Genomic DNA, 20,588 nt, shown 5'->3' with positions numbered 1-20,588 from the left:
CCCAAAATGGCGACCATTGAGGATGGGAAGTGTCCATCAGCGCGCACACACCGTTGCGCTGACAGTTTACTGCACTGCATTTTAGGTTGTCCCGATCCCATATGAATATCAGATATCACTTCGATATCAGAAAAACCCCCAAAGTCAGCTTGCGTCTAAAATCTCAGCTTTACTTGTGTGTGATATCATGTGCAATATAAGCAGTCCAGCAGCGTGTTTACTTGTGTGTGAAATCGCGCGTAATGCTAACAGTCCTGCAGAGTGTTTATTTGTGTGTGACATCATGTGCGATACAAGCAGTCCCGAGGATGTGTTTACTTGTATGTGATATCATGTGCGGTACAACCAGTCCTGCAGCGTATTTACTTGTGTGTGATATCATGTGCGATACAAGCAGTCCTGCAGAGTGTTCACTTGTGTGTGATATCATGTGCGATACAAGCAGTCCTGCAGCGTATTTCCTTGTGTGTGATATCACGTGTGACACAAGCAGTCCTGCATTGTGTTTACTTGTGTGTGATATCATGTGCGATACAAGCGGTGCCGCGGCATGTTTGCTTGTGTTTGATATCATGTGCGATACAAGCAGTCCAGCTCTGTGTTTACTTGTGCAAAGCTGGACAGCCAGTTAACATCTGAATGTCCTTCCAATAAGCACACAATTTATTTTATTTTACAAAAGTAATTTACAAAAGGTGAACATGCTAGGCCATAGGCTACTGGGAGCTAGCAGCTACACGACAGCTAAGCACATGGTAGCACACAAGCTAGACATACAGTAGGTAATAAGCACTGAACAACAAAAGGTGACATTTGACAATATGAACAAGTATCAAATAATTATAGTTGTATATTACTCACACATACAAAGTCTGCAAGGCAGAACCATATTAGAAAGTATCCAGTAACAAACGTGTCCGCAGCATTCAATTTACTGAGCCGTGAGCTGAACTTAATTATTATTGTGGCCACAAGGTGTCGCTATTATAAAACTATTACTACTCCACTTTAACTTAAAGAGGGCATAAGTCCATTCTAGACGGTTAATATTAGATAGGTTAGTGTTTTTCATACTTAACATTGTACTCTGTTGAACTCATTTCACTTCATCAAACATTTTCTAACATTCCACAGCACTAAATAATGAATGTCTGTTGCATTCATGCTGATATCGTATCGGCCAATACTCAGGGGTGTCCAAACTTTTTCCACCAAGGGCCGCATACTGAAAAGTCAAAGTATCCAGGGGCCATATTTATATTTTTTTATTTACAAAAAATACATAATTATTGGAATATTTCAGCTTTTTCTCATTACATACTGATATGTTTGCTCTTTTCTTACATTTTTACTGTTGTTTTTTCCCATGTAATAATAAAATATAATAATCATAATATCATTGTGCATTACCGAGTGGGTCAAAAATTCTGCCTGTATGAAAATAATAATGTTCAGTTACACATTTAAAAATGTGTATTATTGTTGTTGTAATTTTTTAGTATTATTTCATTTTTTAATTAACTAACTAAACGTTGTTTATATTTTAAGTATATTTTGAGAGCTTCTAATAAGGGCCGCATACTGAAAAGTCAAGTAGGGGGCGGGGGGCCATTTCGATATTTTTTTTAATAAAAAAATTAATACAAATGCTAAAAACAGATCATATATACATTTAAATACAAAACGTTGTGTAATAAGTGACTAAGTATATTATATTATAAATAGGTTATTATTTGAGAACAGAACTTTTTAAATTTTAGCAGACACGTTCGATATTTGCTCGGATCGCCGATACCAGCCAGAATTGGACTTGGTATCGGATTGGAAAGAAAATGAGTGGTATCGCACATCACTAACGCATAGGGTGTGAATGATGCAACTACCTATATCTACCATGTAATTGGTGGAATAGTCCACATTTTTCAGGGGGGGTAAAATAGTTTACGGAAACAGGACTGAATGAAAACCCAGGGACACCGCTTAAGTGTACATTTGAACTATTTTGTCTGTTTTTAAATAAAATAAACCAATAAAAGTATTTAAGTATAACTGGGATAAGGACTAACACAATCAGGCAAAACCCGCAACATTTCTGAAGGATGCTCATTATAAAGTCATCTAATTTTAGGAAGTGGGGACAGGCAGAAAATGCTATTTTTCCATGTTCTAGGTAGTTTAAACTTATCTTTTAAATTATTTTTTATTTAATCAGATTAATGACGTGTTTAGTAAGAGTATATTTTACACTTAATTGTATTGTGTATTAATTTTATTTGTTGGGGCCGCAAATGGCAAAGACAAAAACATAGAAATATGCAGAAATAATAGTTGTGGCTGAACTAAAAATGTAATATTAATCTTCCAAAATAATACAATATTTTTTGTGGGGTTATTTTCTTCCTTGAAAAGACATAATGAACAGATTTGTTAATTTAAACAAATCCTGAACCTAAAATGTATTACATTTCATAATTTCATACAAGATGGATTCGGGTTTCTATTGTTGTTATTGTTGAATAGTAATGACAATTGTACAATGAATGACATTATTATTCATGATTGTATGACTCTTGTTCTGCAAGATTGCACCTGTGGAATATGATGTATGTTTTGTTTCTACTTTTGTTTTTAATTGTTGTTAAATTAAAGTGTTTTTGCACTCTTAACATTTACTTTATGAAACAAAAAACAATATACAATATTCAACGAGCAAAATACCAATGAAATGTTGTCAGAACAGGTATAGTAGCAAAAGACAAACATGGAAAGAAACAATTACATACAAGAAATAGAAAGAACAAACATATACATTTATGATTTAAAACAAAACACCTTTCTAGTAGCTTAAATGTAGGTAATTGTTGGATTTAATCTGCTTTTTTTTTTTTTTTACTATTTGTCTATGTTATGTTTTTTTTTTCCCCCTGAGGGACCCCAACATAGTTTAATTTCTATTTTTATTGAACAACAAACATATATCCACAACGTACATAAAAGTCAAGGCACTTTCAATATATTCAACAATTTTACACATCCATCAGGTTGAGCAAATTATGACTTTAACAAAACATGTCAAGGAAAGAAAATAAAAGCACATACACATTGAGTATTAAAAATAATAATAAACAATATGATAAAATACAACCTTCAAAAAGACAAAAAAAGGGCTAATTTCAATCACTTTAAATGTTTTCAATAAAGATATTAAATTAAGGGCTTTTGTGCTTTTTAACCATTTTCCAAAATTTTAAGTTAAAGTACCACTGACAGTCACACACACACTAGGTGTGGTGAAATTTGTCCATTCATTTGACCCATCCCCTTGTTCCACCCCCTGGGAGGTGAGGGGAGCAGTGAGCAGCAGCGGTGGCCACGCTCGGTAATCATTTTGGTGATTCAACCCCCAATTCCAACCCTTGATGCTGAGTGCCAAGCAGGAAGGTAATGGGTCCCATTAGTATCGTCTTTGGTATTACTCGGCCGGGGTTTGAACTCACAAACTACCGATCTCAGGGCTTTTAATAATTTAAAACCATTAAGCCAATTACAAAATTTAGGTTTTACTTTCAGAAATCGACATTTATGTATAGAAAATGTTGCTTGCAGCATAATAATGTTGACAAACATTCTATGTTACCATCATTTATTAATATACCAAATTTGATATTTTTTATTGTGAATGGGGACATCTCCACACCCTTGCCTCTCAGCCAATTTCTGATCTCCTCCCAAAACACATGTACACTCTCACATTCCACAAACTTATGGTTGACATCCTCAACGGCTCCACATATATAACAGCCGTCAACCTTCATGTTCAATTTTAGTTTGAAAAAATCCTTTGAAGGATATATTTCATTAATAATTTTAAATTGTATTTCTTTAATTTTGGGAAGAATTGGGTATGTAATATATCTTGTCCTTATTTTCCATAGTTCAACTTTTGTAAACTCCTTCAGCATATATTGTCTATGAATTGTGCCCGGAAAATATTATTTCACTAAGGAACCCCAACACAGTATCAACTTTCGTTTAAGCTTCTTGAAGTAAACAGAAAGTAAAAAAAAAAAAAATCATCATCAAATCCCTGTGGCCCTACAAGCTATTGATCTGTTTTCTAAAGCTTCTGGACTCTACTTAAACAAAATAAAATACTCACCTTGCATGATTGTCCAAACACAACATTGCACAATATCAAAGTGAAAGATGAGGTGGCATATTTAGGCATTCTTATATGTAAAAACAAGATCAGAGCTGATAAGGTCAACTTTGAAAACCATATTGATCACTGTAAATCAATCCTAAACAGGTGGCTTCAGCAGGATTTATCCATCTTTGGAAGAATCTTGCTGACTAAAATGGATGACATTTCCTGACTTATCTACCCGGCTTGTTCCCTGCCTGCTACAACCAAGATTGTTAAAACTATTGATGATATCAACCTAAAAAAATGTTGGAAAAAAAAAAGTAATTATATAAGAAAAGAAGATATGGTTAAAAATGTCGAAGAGGGTGGTTTATATATGATTGACTTTAAAGGCCTACTGAAATTAAATGTTTTTATTTAAACGGGGATAGCAGATCCATTCTATGTGTCATACTTGATCATTTCGCGATATTGCCATATTTTTGCTGAAAGGATTTAGTAGAGAACATCGACGATAAAGTTTTGGTCGCTGATAAAAAAAAGCCTTGCCTGTACCGGAAGTAGCGTGATGTCACAGGTTGAAGGGCTCCTCACATTTCCCCAATGTTTACAATGCAGCGAGAGCGATTCGGAACGAGAAAGCGACGATTACCCCATTAATTTGAGCGAGGATGAAAGATTTGTGGATGAGGAATGTGAGAGTGAAGGACTAGAGTGCAGTGCAGGACGTATCTTTTTTCGCTCTGACCGTAACTTAGGTACAAGGGTTCATTGGATTCCACACTTTCTCCTTTTTCTATTGTGGATCACGGATTTGTATTTTAAACCACCTCGGATACTATATCCTCTTGAAAATGAGAGTCGAGAACGCGAAATGGACATTCACATTGACTTTTATCTCCACAACAATACATCGGCAAAGCTCTTTAGCTACGGAGCTAACGTGATAGCATCGGGCTTAAATGCAGATAGAAACAAAAGAAATGAACCCCTGACTGGAAGGATAGACAGAAAATCAACAATACTATTAAACCATGGACATGTAAATACACGGTTAATGCTTTCCAGCCTGGCGAAGATTAACAATGCTGTTGCTAATGATGCCATTGAAGCTAACTTAGCTACGGGACCTTGTCAGAGCTATGATAAAAACATTAGCGCTCCACCTACGCCAGCCCTTATCTGCTCATCAACACCCGTGCTCACCTGCGTTCCAGCGATCGACGGAGCGACGAAGGACTTCACCCTATCATAGATGCGATCGGCGGCTAGCATCGGATAGCGCGTCTGCTTTCCATCTCAAAGTCCTCTTGGTTGCGTTGCTGTAGTCCGCCGCTAATACACCGATCACACCCACAGCTTTCTTTTTTGCAGTCTTCATTGTTCATTAAACAAATTGCAAAAGATTCACCAGCACAGATGTCCAGAATACTGTGGAATTATGCGATGAAATCAGAGCTTTTTGTATTGGATCCAATGTGTCCGAATACTTCCGTTTTAACAATTGACGTCACACGCATACGTCATCATACATAGACGTTTTCAACCGGAAGTTTCGCAGGAAATTTAAAATTGTACTTTATAAATTAACCCGGCCTTATTGGCATGTGTTGCAATGTTAAGATGTCATCATTGATGTATAAACTATCAGACTGCGTGGTCGGTAGTAGTGAGTTTCAGTAGGCCTTTAAAGTAATGAATGGAGTCTTAAAGCTAAAATGGTTAAAAAATTATCTCCTGAACTCGTGTTCAATATGGTATATAATTCCAAATGTCATATTCCAGAGATTGGGAGGTATACATTTTCTGTTGCGTTGTGACTTTCATGTCAACTCATTACCAGTCAAACTGTCTGATTTTCCCCAAAAGACACTACTTTACCGGAAATTATTGTTTAAACACAGTTTCTCTCCACACAACACACCTATATGGAATAACCGTTACATTCGAGTTAATAAAAAAGCCATATATATCGAAGAATGCAACTCTGTAGGTATTTGGGCTGTCAGACATTTTATGGACAGTTGTGGCAGTTTGTTTACGTATGAAAAAATGGATGAAAACTATCAATGTTGTTGTTCAAAAAATCGGTTTCAAAAGATCACCAAAGCAATACCTCTATCCTTAAAATCTATGGTGACTATATGTCCGATAATGGCTTTTTTGCCGATATCCGATATTCCGATATTGTCCAACTCTTAATTACAGATTCCGATATCAACCGACACCGATATATACAGTGGTGGATTTAATACATTATTATGCCTAATTTTGTTGTGATGCCCCGCTGGATGCATTAAACAATGTAACTTTACCATGAATTGATTAACGTGGACCCCGACTTAAACAAGTTGAAAAACTTATTCGGGTTTTACCATTTAGTGGTCAATTGTACGGAATATGTACTGTACTGTGCAATCTACTAATACAAGTTTCAATCAATCAATCAAAAACAAGGTTTTCCAAAATAAGAGAACAACTTCAACTCCAGTTATGGAAAAAAGTGCCAACATGGAACTGCCATATTTATTATTGAAGTCACAAAGTGCATTATTCGTTTTAACATGCCTCAAAACAGCAGCTTGGAATTTGGGACATGCTATCCCTGAGATAATCCTAATACCCACTACAACTATGGGAAATACTATACTTTGACTTTCACAAAGTGCATAATTTTTTTTTTTTAAACATGCCTCAAAACGACAGCTACAAAAACAATGAAGGCATACAGCTTCAGTCCAGAGTATACTCTACGTCCGTGTTTTATCGGATATGTACCGCTCCGTACAGCGGCGTTTTAAAAAGTCATTCATTTTACTTTTTGAAACCGATACCGATAATTTCCGATATTACATTTTAAAGCATTTATCTGACATCTCTAATGGTGATTCAAGATCTTTTAAATTCAAATACTACCCCTTGTCTGAGAAACATTAATATTGAAGATGTTCATCTCTGTGATGAAAAATGTTCCAACAAATATATGAAGGCAGTTTTAGTGAAATAATATTTTCCGGGCACAGTTCTGAAGGAGTTTACAAAAGATGAGCTAAGGAAAATAAGGAAATTAAATTAAATTAAATTAAATTAAATTAAATTAAATTAAATTAAATTAAATTAAATTAAATTTAAAATTATAAATAGAAAAAACCCTTCAAAGGATTTTTTGAAACTTAAATTTAACATGGAGGTGGATGGCTGTTATATCTGTGGAGCTGTAGAGGATGTCAACCCTCTGTTTGTGGAATGTGAGACTGTACATGTGTTTTGGGAGGAGATCAGAAATTGGCTGAGAAACAAGGGTGTGGAGATGTCCCCATTCTCTATGGAAGAGATCGCATTTTGTATTTTTATAAACGACTGTAACATAGAAATGTTTGTTAACATTATTATGCTGCAGGCAAAAAATGTTCTACATAAATGTCGAATTATGAAAGTAAGGCCTAGGCTCCAGCGCCCCCCGCGACCCCAAAGGGAACAAGCGGTAGAAAATGGATGGATGGAGGCCTACTTTTTGTAATTGGCTTAATGGTTTACAGTTATCAATAAAATATTGGAGAATTATTAAGAGTATAAAAGCCCTTAAATTGATATCTTTGTTAAAAACATTTAAAGTGATTTATGTAGCCCTATTTGTCTTTTTTTTGGTGTGCGTGTCATATTTTTTATTATTGTTATTTATTATATTTAATACTCTATTTGTATTTGCTTTTGTTTTCTTTCCTTGATGTTGAAAGTGCCTTGACTTTTGCGTGAATTATAAATGTATATTTGTTTTTCAATAAAAAAAGGAAAAAACAAACAAACAAAAAATCAGGGGGAAAATAAATAAATAAAAAAAGGTTGTCGCTAGGTTTCTGTTATTTGTTCAATAAAGTTAGTGAAGGGAAAAAAATGTATTTCAGACACAAATAGCAGATAACAGAAAACCGATGGCGTTACCGTCACATCGAAGACAGAATAATATAAATGAATAATAGCTGAAGATATTAAATTATTTAGTTATATCTGATGTTACAAGCCTACGTAAAGTATCTACATTCAAATAAATCATCCAAAGTCAAATGAGTAGTATCAGACAAAAGAAGCAGAGCTGGATAGAATCGATCGTCGTGACAACACGCCTTGAAGATATCTCGAACATTGTGATGTCTTTTAGATAACTTGCAGCTCCACAAACATGACAGACTACGCCGAAGAGCAGAGAAATGAATTAGAAGCAATAGAGTCAATATACCCAGACTCTTATACAGGTGGGAATTGAAGCAGAAGGAATGACGTGGGAAGAAATGCTAACGCTTGCTTAGCTAGCTCTAGCAAGACAAGCTAGCTCAGCTTGTTAACTTTGTAGACAAAATAGAACTCTACTGCTATCATTCATTTGATAGGGCATTCATTTAATAATTCCTTTAATAAGTACTTGTGTCACTGTCACAGCGCTACACTTGTCGCATTAAGTGACATGCTGGTGCATTAGGCTTTTAGTTCATTGATATGTTTACCACAACTCTTTCATACATTCTTCACAGTTCATAAAAAGGCTGCTGAAAAAGTCAACATTGCGGGATTGAACGATGTCTCTATTCTTAAAGAAAGTTGAAGAAGTACATCGTCAGTTGACGCTAAAATACATATAATATTAATACAAGGGATATATAATTAATACCCATTTTAAATGGATATTAAGAGTATGTGAAAGTTCAATTCCTACCTTGTTTACTTTCGTGACGACCTCCTTAAAGACCTCAATCAGAAATATCAAGCAGCTAAAATTCGCCAAACATGGATAAGTGTTTTATATATTTCCCATCATGCATTACAGGGGATTTAAATGGGTGTAATCCTGAATCATATGTGCTTGCACAGGTTATACATTATTTATATCTGTATATATATATATATATATATATATATATATATATATATATATATATATATATATATATATATATATATATGTGCACACACATACACGTTAGGTCAGATAAACACAGAGGCTATATCATCCCTACAAGCCTGTTTCGCGAAACGTGCTTGCCGGGATGATATAGCCTCTGTGTTTTTTTCTGACCTAACGTGTGTGTGTGTGTGTGTGTGTGTGTAAAATGTGTATATATACAGTACAGGCCAAAAGTTTGGACACCTTCTCATTCAATGCGTTGTTTTTATTGTCATGACTATTTACATTGTAGATTGTCACTGAAGGCATCAAAACTATGAATAAACACATGTGGAGTTATGTACTTAACAAAAAAGGTGAAATAACTGAAAACATGTTTTATATTCTATCCATCCATCTATTTTCTACCGCTTATTCTCTTCGGGGTCGCAGAGGGCGCTGGAGCCTATCTCAGCTGCATTCGGGCCACCCTTTGCTCAGATTACTTTTTCGCACACTCTTGGCATTCTCTCGATGAGCTTCAAGAGGTTGTCACCTGAAATGGTTTTCACTTCACAGGTGTGCTTGAAGCTCATCGAGAGAATGCCAAGAGTGTGCAGAGCAGTAATCAGAGCAAAGGGTGGCTATTTTGAAGAAACTAGAATATAAAACATGTTTTCAGTTATTTCACCTTTTTTTTGTTAAGTACTTAACTCCACATGTGTTCATTCATAGTTGTGATGTCTCCAGGGACAATCTACAATGTAAATAGTCATGAAAATAAAGAAAACGCATTGAATGAGGAGAATGTGTGACCAAACTTTTTGCCTGTACTGTATGTGTGTAAGTGTATGTATGTAATATATATATGTGTGTATATATATATATATATATATATATATATATATATATATATATATATATATATATATATATATATATATATATATATATATATATATATGTATATATATATATATATCAATCTCCTGAGGATTGAGGAAACCCCTCATGAAACAGGCCTGTAGAGATGAAATAGTCTTGTGATTTTTTCCCACACATATATATATATATATATATATATATATATATATATATATATATATATATATATATATATATATATATATATATATATATATATATATATATATATATATATATATATATATATATATATACATATATATACATATATATATATACATATATGAATATGTGTGTGTGTATATATATATATATATATATATATATATATATATATATATATATATATATATATATATATATATATATATATATGAATATGTGTGCATATATATATATATATATGTATGTGTAGTATGTGTATGTATGTATATATACATATGTATACATATATATGTATATATATATATATGCGTGTGCATGTATATATATACTGTATATATGTATGTGTGTAAGTGTATATATGTTGATATATGTATGTGTGTGTATGTATTTGCTATATCTTATGAAAATGTGTTCCTGTGTGATTGCAGTGTTTTCAGAGGATCCTATCAGCTTCACTATCACTGTAACATCAGATGCTGAGGAAAATAGTGAAAGTGAGTATTCTGCTGTATGTCACAGTAAATATCTTTCTTCTTTTTTTTTTACTGTCAATTCAGCAAAAGTTTGCAAAAAAAGAAAGTATATGGAGTCGTCCACTAAAATATGATACTGATTAGTTAAATGCATGTTAAATTTTCTAAATCAGTAACTCTGAAATCAATCTGATGAGTGTTATACATTTTACAATGCATCGATTTTGAAGAATGTTATAAAATAAATTTGTAAAAAATGTATTGAATTAATTGTGAAAAACCTCCATTATTTAAAAAAATAATCTTTACACAAGAGAGGTAAGCATAATATTAACAGGTTAACACAATATTGTATATTCATAAATGAGTGCTATGTTTCTGTAATGACTATTTTGGGCAGAGGAAAAACCTTCCCAGATATTCTGAAAATACAAGTTGACTGTTTTTTTCTAGAAATGTGTACGTCAGATGTTGTACAATATATACCAGGACAATGTTTTTGGAATAAAAATTACAAAGAGTCATACCAAAGACTATAAAAATGGGACCCATTACCTCCCTGCTTGGCATTCAGCATCAAGGGTTGGAATTGGGTTAAATCACCAAAAATAATTCTCGAGCGCAGCCGTCGCTGCTGCTCACTGCTCCCCTCACCTCCCAGGGGGTGGAGCAAGGGGATGGGTCAAATGCAGAGTTTAATTTCACCACACCTAGTGTGTGTGTGACTATCAGTGGTACTTAACTTTAACATTTTAAAATATTTCCAACTTCACTTTGAACAAGTTCAGTAGAATTATATAACAGATACTTAAATTCTCTCTGATTAAAAGCTGAATGTAAGGTTGAAGGCATTATTGACAGCTTGCTCTTTTACATTGCAGCTGTGGAAGCAACTTTAAAGTTCACCTATGTGGAAAAATACCCCGATGAGCCACCTCTGTGGGAGGTCCACTCCCAGGAGAACCTGGAGAACAACGATGTGGAGGACATCCTCACTTTACTGCAACAACAGGTGTGTATGTCCTCCGTGTGGCGGTCCAAAGTGTTGTATTCATGTCACAGAAGATGAATAAACCATCACGTGGACACGTCATGAGATGAGGATATGGAAGAAGTCAAGTTAATGTCCTTCTTGCTCTGTATTTCACCTGGTAGGTTAAACAAAACAGTAAAAATCAAAGTCAGCTTAGGATCAACTCATACAAATCGTCTGTTAGGAGACATTTTGTGTGATGATCATAAAATGTTTCAAAAACCTCTTATTACTTTATTAATGTGTAAGGTTATGGAGACAAAATACTGCCAGTAAGATTTGGTATCCCCCAAAAAATGACATTGTTGAGAAGTTGTGTTGGCACCAAAACAAGTTTTGGCAACAAGTAACTACAAACACTGAAAAAATACAATGTTTTTGGTGGAAAATTTTGTGTATCATTACATGTTTACAATGCCAATCTTCATATTGTTGTACAGGGTTATTGTTTTTGTGTGTTTCACAGGTCTTTATTGACAACTTTTCCTTTTTTTACATGCACTTCTCTTTTTTACGGTTTCAAATTAATGACAGCGATTTGACATGTGAAAAGGGAAAACCTGTAAAACACACAAAAACAATAACAGTGTACAAAATATTGGCATTGAAAACATGTCATGATACAAAAAAATATCCACCAAAAATATTGTATTTTTTTGTGTTTGTATTAATTTGTTACCAAAACTTGTTTCGGGGGCCAGTACAATTTTTAAAATGTATTTTTTTTTCTCGATAGAAAATAAAATACCGATACCAAATTTTACTGGCAGTGTTTTGTCTCCATATTAGGTTATACTTAAAATAGGGTTGCGCCAATTGATACGCCAACGATCAGTATCGGCAGATACTATGAAAAATTACACGATCCTCTGGCGGATACCTTATTTATTTTGAGTCCACCGGCTGACAGGCGGTTAATAAGTTAATAATCATCACCTAAATTGCGGGAAATAAAGTACATTACAAGTATAATTATCACTGGAGGACAAGGTTAAACATGTTACACACATTTAGAGAGAGGATAATCTAACTGCATCTTTGTTGTTGTAGCAACCAGATGTACACCAAAAGAAAGGGCGGTCTATCCATACATTGGTAGTGTCGATATCAAGAGTAGTATCAGTATATGATTGATACTAGAGTGATTAGGTCGATATTTTTATTTTTATTGTTTACAAACTCAGGGAAAATGTCCCTCGACACAGGAAGAATTTGAGAATTGGTTTGTTTTGTTATTGTATATTATTGACTTTGTCTGGTTCAAACATTTGTAAGTCATAAAGAGAATAAGGAACTAGTTTAGATATTGTGTTGATATTGTCAAACTGGCAATAGCACTCACCATAAATACATTAAAACATTCACAGTTCACAAATGTGATTGGTATCCGTATAGACAGCATTAAACCCTGACTGAAGCATTCCTAATTTTAAATCATACAATACAAATTTCTTGACCGATTGTTGTCATGTGCTTTTTTTTCACGTGTAATCATTTATAACAGTGTTCTGATTGCGCAATATAGTCCATATATGATATAAATGATATCAATTTGGCCGATGGTAGAGCTTTTATATGTGTTAATGCATGTTGATAACACATTGTGGCTGTCTCCTCAGCGCAAGGTAGTGTCCTCCTAGTGGCTAACATCCCTCCACAGTGCAAGTCAGCAATCTTTGCCTTCATGGCGGCCAATAAACTAAGTTTCTTACAAATATCATTTCCGGTTACACGCCGCAGGAAGATATGGTAACCGCCAGCTAGAGCCGTGAATGTAAACAAGGTGGGTGAATTGATACAAATATCGACAGTAATCATACCAAGTAGTCCAGTATCAGGTCGATAACCTAGTGGTTAGATGATTATTTTTTATTGTTGTTGTTTACAAACTCAGTAAATAAGTCAGTGGACATGGGAGGACTTTAAGTGGATATAAATATGTAAATCGGAGTCAATAGTAGGTCATAATAAATAAATAAAAAATTGATATTGTTACACCCCCATCCTGTATTGGTCTGATTATGGTTGTGATCAAGAATGTTATCATTCAATGGTCTTAAAAAATTAAAGCATTGGTATGACCATTATCGCTGCTGTAAGTACTTGGTAGTGGATAGATACCACATTTGTAGTATCAGCTAAAAGTAATGTAAAGTATAAAACAACAGAAGTATTAGTGATTATTACGTTTGAACAGAAGTGTAGATAAAACATGTTAAAACAGAAGGTAAGCAGATATTAACAGTAAATTAACATTGTATAATATATTATAATAGTTTTGAGAAAATAACGCAACAGTAACCGATGTAATATGTTACATGCAAATGTCAGCAGTTTGTTTCTGTTATCATTTATATATTAAATTGTGATGTATATCGTTATCGCAGGAGGTTGCAATATATATCGCGATACAGATTTGAGGTCATATCCCTACTTCCATTGTAAAACTGTGCAGACATCATTGCGTGAATTTATTTTTGCAGGCAGAGGAAAACCTGGGAATGGTGATGATTTTCACCCTGGTGACGGCTGTGCAGGAGAAACTGAATGAAATTGTGGACCTGATGAAGAACAGAAGGGAGGAGGAGAAACTGCGTAAAGAGCGCGAGGAAGAGGAAGCAGAGAAGGTAGGATGAGGGAGAGTTTTCCTCCAACAGTGCATTAACCCGCCTGCGGTTGACAGGTGGCGTTCCAGGGCACAGTGGTAACAATTGAGAACTTCCTGGCATGGAAAGCTACGTTTGACCTGGACATGGCTGAGTTGCGGAAGAAAAGGCAGAAAGAAGAAGAGCAGACAGGCAAAGCAAAACTTACTGGTAAACTTACATTTTTCACTTGGAGCAATCTGAATTCTTCATCTCTGTTCCCTGAAAGTCACTTCAAGTAAGGAAGTAATTGTGACGCCCCCTATATATATATATATATATATATATGTTTTTGGTATTAGCGTCATGTTTGTAGAGCAATGAAAGATAATTTATTGATGCTGTCTGCTATTTAACATCAGCATATCCATTAGAGATGTAATATTTGTAATGTTTTGGAAATTTTCTAATCAAGTAGTCAAACAAAATTGTCTTAGATTTATTTAAAAATCTCGAGCATTTCAAAGGGCACAGGTCACATTTGTAGCAAGTATGGAAGGAGGTGCGTTATTCTTTATACACTGAATACAAGGTGGGGGGGAGTAGGCTCAGTTTGGAGGGGAGAGAGAAAATATGACGCATCTCAGTGAAAAGCACTGGGCCATTCAGACAATGATGTACTGTTTGACTGGGATGAAGAAGTCTACAGTTTGAGAGGGAGGAAGAGACACATTCACAATCAATCATGCGGACAAGGTCATTGTCTGGTCAGTATGTACGCTTCACAGAATGTGCTTTTCACAATATTACAGACTTTTGGAATGAGATTGAGCGACACGAAAAGGGAAGTTGCTACTTTTAGGATGAGTGAACCATGCAAGGGCAGTACAATTGTAATTTATACAATGTTACATAAATGTTTTCCAACACAGTAATCTGTGCCAATAACACAGCAGACGTTACGTAGAACAAGAACTACGCTGTTGACTTGTAAGGAGCCGCAAAGATGCCTTGTTTTGGTGTGACGTCATAGTCAACTGTAAAATCTATACATTAATTTGGGCTAAAAAGGAAATAAGCGCCCCCCAGTGTACGGGAGGCACACAGCATTTGAGCAATAGTTGCATTAGAGAGTGTGCATGGACACAGGGACTGGGTGTGAAAACACAAAAAACCCAACTATTTGAGAAGTTAGACATAGTCATTGACAAGGTCCTTATCTAACTGATGCCATCTAGTGGAAGATTATTGAACTTCAATGCAAGCACTAACTGTAAATGTTTTAATGTGTGATCTTTTTGGAACTATTATATGAAATGGGCAAATTGACTACTTGTTGAAAAGTACAACTGTAGTTGTAGAGAAAAATGATGGTGGTTAAACACGTGTTCTAATGACTCAAAGTAAGGACACAATGTTTTTATGCAGGGAAGCAGCTGTTTGAAACTGACCACAACCTGGACACATCAGACATCCAGTTTCTTGAAGACGGTAATGTGTTGAAAATAATATACCTGTCCTGCTCCCTTGTTTTACAACATGTCACATATAGATTGAAGTAGCCCTACAATACAGTATATACACATATATATTTACACACATATATATATACACATACATACAGTGGGGCAAAAAAGTATTTAGTTAGTCACTAATTGTGCAAGTTCTCCCACTTAAAAAGATGAGAGAGGCCTGTAATTATCATCATAGTTACACTTCAACTATGAGAGACACAATGGGGGAAAAATAATCCAAGAAATCACATTAATGAATTGGTAAATTCCTCTGTAAAATAAGTATTTGGTCACCGACAAACAAGTAATATTTCTGGCTTTCACAGACCTGTAACTTCTTCTTTAAGAGGCTCTTCTGTCCTCCACTCGTTACCTGTATTAATGGCACCTGTTTGGCCTCGTTATCAGTATAAAAGACAACCTCAAACAGTCACACTCCAAACTCCACTATGGCCAAGACCAAAAAACTGTCAAAAGACACAGAAACAAAATTGTAGACCTGCACCAGGCTGGGAAGACTGAATCTGCAATAGGTAAGCAGCTTGGTGTGAAGAAATCAACTGTGGGAGCAATTATTAGAAAATGTAAGACATACAAGACCACTGATAATCTCCTTCGATCTGGGGCTCCACGCAAAAGCTCACCCCGTGGGGTCAAAATGATCACAAGAACGGTAAGCAAAAATTCCAGAATCACACAGAGAGCTGGGACCAAAGTAACAAAGGCTATGTCAGGTTCAAACACTGATGACATCTATTAAACAAGACAAGAGGCAAATAATCAACCGAGGCAGAATTCAATTTGGACTCAATATTGAGGAGAAAACGTGTCGACCTGTAACCTCTTACAGTGTCACCCATGCTCTGCCAAAAGATTGCACTCCTCCTTCTTTATTTGACTTTCTCCCCTCACCTGACCACAGCTGCTTCCAGAGGGAAGCGGGTCGTAAACAGCGTTGCCTTTGGTTACCGAACAGTTCAAAAGGAAAGGTCGTAAAATACTTCAAAAAGAGTTCGTCTGGAAATTGGGCAGATCCTGCCATCTGTCCGCTTTGAAGTCACAGTGGAGTTTTACGAGCCTTCCTCTTGGTAGGCCCCAAAGACAGCTCCCGTCTCCCTGCCAGGAACTCAATGTAATACAAAGCTTTTGTGATCATTTAGAAACAATTATTCTAACAGGCTACCTACCATCAGTAACACACTACGCCCCCAGGGACTCAAATCCTGCAGTGTCAGATGTGTCCCCCTGCTTAAGCCAGTACATGTCCAGCCCCGTCCGAAGTTTGGGAGAATATCATATGGTCAGATGAAACCAAAATATAACATTTTGGTAAAAACTCAACTTGCCATGTTTGGAGGAGAAGGAATGCTGAGTTGCATCCAAAGAACACCATACCTACTGTGAAGCATGGGGGTGGAAACACCATGTCTGCAAAGGGACCAGGACAACTGATCCATGTAAAGGAAAGAATGAATGGGGCCATGTATCGTGCGATTTTAAGTGAAAACCTCCTTCCATCAGCAAGGGCATTGAAGATGAAACGTGGCTGGGTCTTTCAGCATGACACTGATCCCAAACACACCGCCCGGGCAACAAAGGAGTGGCTTCGTAAGAAGCATTTCAAGGTCCCGGAGTGGCCTAGCCAGTCTCCAGATCTCAACCCCATAGATAATCTTTGGAGGGAGTTAAAAGTCTGTGTTGCCCAGCGACAGACCCCGAGGAGATCTGCATGGAGGAATGGACCAAAATGCCAGCAACAGTGTGTGAAAACCTTGTGAAGACTTACAGAAAACGTTTGACCTCTGTCATTGCCAACAAAGGTTATATATCAAAGTATTGAAATGAACTTTTGTTATTGACCAGATACTTATTTTCCACCAAAATTTGCAAATAAATTCTTTAAAATTCAGACAGTGATTTTCTTTTTTTTTCATTTTGTCTCTCATAGTTGAGGTATACCTATGATAAAACTTTGAGATGAGATGTTGCATCATTGGATGACTCAGCGTTGTTGTAGTAATAATAATTGTGTTTGGTGGTCTTTCAGCTGGAAACAATGTTGAGGTGGATGAATCGTTGTTCCAAGACATCGAGGACTTGGATTTGGATGATGATGACCCTGACTTTGACCCTCTAGAGATGGACAGTGATGAGGACTGACAAAAAGCACCCAACCTCGTGTCTGGAGTATGATCTTGACACATCAACAAGATCCAAAGCAGAATTTCTGTTTACTTTTGAGGACACGAGCGGCTGTTGAAGACAGAATTTTTGTGAATACTTTTTTTTTTAAATTCATTAAATACTTATTCAATTTGCTTGCTCAATGCTTGACGTGGTTAAGTTCCACATGCAGGGCGTGAAGATACCTTAAATGTCCACAAGGGTGCACTATAACACTGATGATAATGGTAAGGCCCTTCACCCACACATGGTGCTTGACTGACCACAAGGACCTGGCTCATGTGGACCTTTGTGGACCCCAGGAAGACTAGTGGGTTGTTGAGGCAACCAGCTAATGGGGATCCTTAATACAAATCAAACCAAAATCATGTCCTTATAGGAATTAAAATATAAACATCTCATTCAGACAATTACATTTTTTGTACTGCACCTCAAAATTGTACTCAATTCCACAAATTTACTTTCATTTTAAGAATTCTTACTACTTTAAATTAAAAACATCTCAAGCTATACAATATTTCCGGTGTTCCAAAAATTCTAGTTTCCCCATAATCCCCACTTTTCCTGTCATTCTACATTTCCCTTAAGGCTCTGGATGCTGTGGGTCTGTCTTGGTTGACAAGACTCTGCAGCATTGTGTGGACATCGGGGGCGGTGCCTCTGGATTGGCAGACTGGGGTGGAGGTTCCTCTCTTAAAGAAGGAGAACCGGAGGGTGTGTTCTAACTATCGTGGGATCACACACTTCAGCCTTCTCGGTAAGGAGTACCGGAGAGGAGGCTACGCCGGATAGCCGAACCTCGGATTCAGGAGGAGCAGTGTGGTTTTCATCCTGGTCGTGGATCGGTGGATCAGCTTCATACTCTCTGCAGGGTCCTTGAGGGTGCCCAACCAGTCTACATGTGCTTTGTGGACTTGGAGAAGGCATTGGACCGTATCCCTCGGGAAGTCCTGTGGGGAGTGCTCAGAGAGTATGGGGTATCGGACTGTCTGATTGTGGCTGTCAGCTCCCTGTGTGATCAGTGCCAGAGCTTGGTCCGCATTGCCGCTTCCAGTGAGGGTTGGACTCCGCCAGGGCTGCTCTTTGTCACTGATTCTGTTTACAACTTTAAGACAGAATTTCTAGGCGCAGTCAGGGCGTTGAAGGGATCCGATTTGGTGGCTGCAGGATTAGGTCTCTGCTTTTTGCGGATGGTGTGGTCCTGATGGCTTCATCTGGCCAGGATCTTTAGCTCTCACTGGATCGGTTCGCAGCCGAGTGTGAAGCGACTGGGATGAGAATTAGCACCTCCCAGTCCAAGTCCATGGTTCTCACCCTTAAAAGGATGGGGTGCCATCTCCGGGTTGGGGAGGAGATAGTGCCCCAAAGTAGAGGAGTTCACGTTCCTCGGGTTCTTGTTCAAGAGTGAGGCAAGAGTGGATCGTGAGGTCAACAGGCGTATCGGTGCGGCGTCTTCACTGTATCGATCCGTTGTGGTGAAGAAGGAGCTGAGCCGCAAGGCAAAGCTCTCAATTTACTGGTCAATCTACGTCCCTATCCTCGCCTATGGTCATGAGCTTTGGGTTATGACCGAAAGGACAAGATCACGGGTACAAGTTGCCGAAATGAGTTTCCTCCGTCAGGTGGAGGGGCTCTCCCTTAGAGATAGGGTGAGAAGCTCTGTCATTCAGGATGAGCTCAGACTAAAGCAGCTGCTCCTCCACATCGAGAAGAGCCAGATGAGGTGGTTCAGCCATCTGGTCAGGATGCCCTCCAGGCACCTCCCTGGGGAGGTGTTTAGGGCATGTCCAGTCGGTAGAGAAGACAGAGGACACGTTAGAGAGACTATGTCTCCCAGCTGGTCTGGGAACGCCTCGGGATCCCTGAGAGGAGCTGGACAAAGTGAGTGGGGAGAGGGAAGTCTGGGCTTTTATGCTTAGGCTGCTGCCGCCGCGACCCGACTTCATATAAGCGGATGGATGGATGGACGGACCTACATTTTCCATAATTTCCACATTTCCTGTAATTTTACATTTTCCGTGCAACATTTCAGTCAGCATTGCTTTATTACATAAATGTCTTTCTCCATTTTCAAAAAGGCCCATACAAACAGTCTAACAATAAAAATACGGTACACTCGGACAAAAATAAAGTACATTTTTCGGTAAAAAACTGAATGTTACCGTCCAATTTAAAGTGTTTTTACACCAAATTACTGTAAATGAAACAACGCTACCACTTTTAATTTTACAGTGAAATGATGGCAGCTGAGCTGCCAATTTTTGTTTTTTACTGTACATTTTTTTTTGCTAAAGAATGAAGTTATTAAAATTGGATTATTACAACAAGATAAATACCTCCAGCACATTTTCATGGCAGTTACAATTAGGGACTTTTGATAAAGTTGCATATTGCCTGATACCAGTATTGATCTGTTACATCATACATATCAGCAGAAATCATGCATACTTCCATTTTGTAGTGTGGAATGTTAGAAAAGGTTTGATCAAGTAAAATAAGTCAAAAGGAGAACAACAGTAGCTATGAAAAACACTAACCTATTTATTACGAACGGGAATGGACTTATGCTGTCTGTAAATTGAAGCGGAGTAAAGCTCATTGCTCAGTAAATTGAATGATGCGGACACATTTGTTACTGGATACTTTCTAATATGCTTCTGCCTTGAAGACTTTGTTTATGC

General features: G+C 36.8%; 2 protein-coding genes across 2 annotated transcripts in view; both read left to right on the top strand.

Moving 5' to 3' along the window:
* LOC133635520 (calcium homeostasis modulator protein 5-like) overlaps positions 1-2,775 on the top strand; it is a 7,613-nt gene extending 4,838 nt beyond the window's left edge. The window contains exon 2 of the mRNA XM_062028706.1: positions 1-2,775. This exon is cut by the window's left edge and continues 819 nt beyond it. The gene's annotated coding sequence lies outside the window, so the exon portion shown is untranslated.
* Positions 2,776-8,213: 5,438 nt separating this feature from the next.
* Positions 8,214-18,050, top strand: rwdd1 (RWD domain containing 1). Its single transcript, XM_062029172.1, has 7 exons — positions 8,214-8,400; positions 10,547-10,612; positions 11,473-11,603; positions 14,108-14,251; positions 14,308-14,440; positions 15,638-15,700; positions 17,771-18,050. Exons 1-7 carry the CDS (start codon positions 8,328-8,330, stop codon positions 17,881-17,883), a joined length of 723 nt encoding a protein of 240 aa, XP_061885156.1. The 5' UTR covers positions 8,214-8,327; the 3' UTR covers positions 17,884-18,050.
* Positions 18,051-20,588: the final 2,538 nt, after the last annotated feature.

The sequence above is a fragment of the Entelurus aequoreus genome, linkage group LG20 (genome assembly GCF_033978785.1).
Source record: "Entelurus aequoreus isolate RoL-2023_Sb linkage group LG20, RoL_Eaeq_v1.1, whole genome shotgun sequence".
NCBI classification, from domain to species: Eukaryota; Metazoa; Chordata; class Actinopteri; order Syngnathiformes; family Syngnathidae; genus Entelurus; species Entelurus aequoreus.
Note: the sequence above shows the minus strand (reverse complement) of the source record. Positions and strands in the feature narration are given on the sequence as shown.

Excerpts from the sequence above, each read along its gene's own strand:
- rwdd1 (XM_062029172.1), top strand. The coding sequence starts at position 8,328 with ATGACAGACTACGCCGAAGAGCAGAGAAATGAATTAGAAGCAATAGAG. Across the intron at positions 14,252-14,307 it reads AGGAAGAGGAAGCAGAGAAG|GTGGCGTTCCAGGGCACAGT; the intron begins GTAGGATGAGGG and ends TGCGGTTGACAG. Across the intron at positions 14,441-15,637 it reads AGGCAAAGCAAAACTTACTG|GGAAGCAGCTGTTTGAAACT; the intron begins GTAAACTTACAT and ends GTTTTTATGCAG.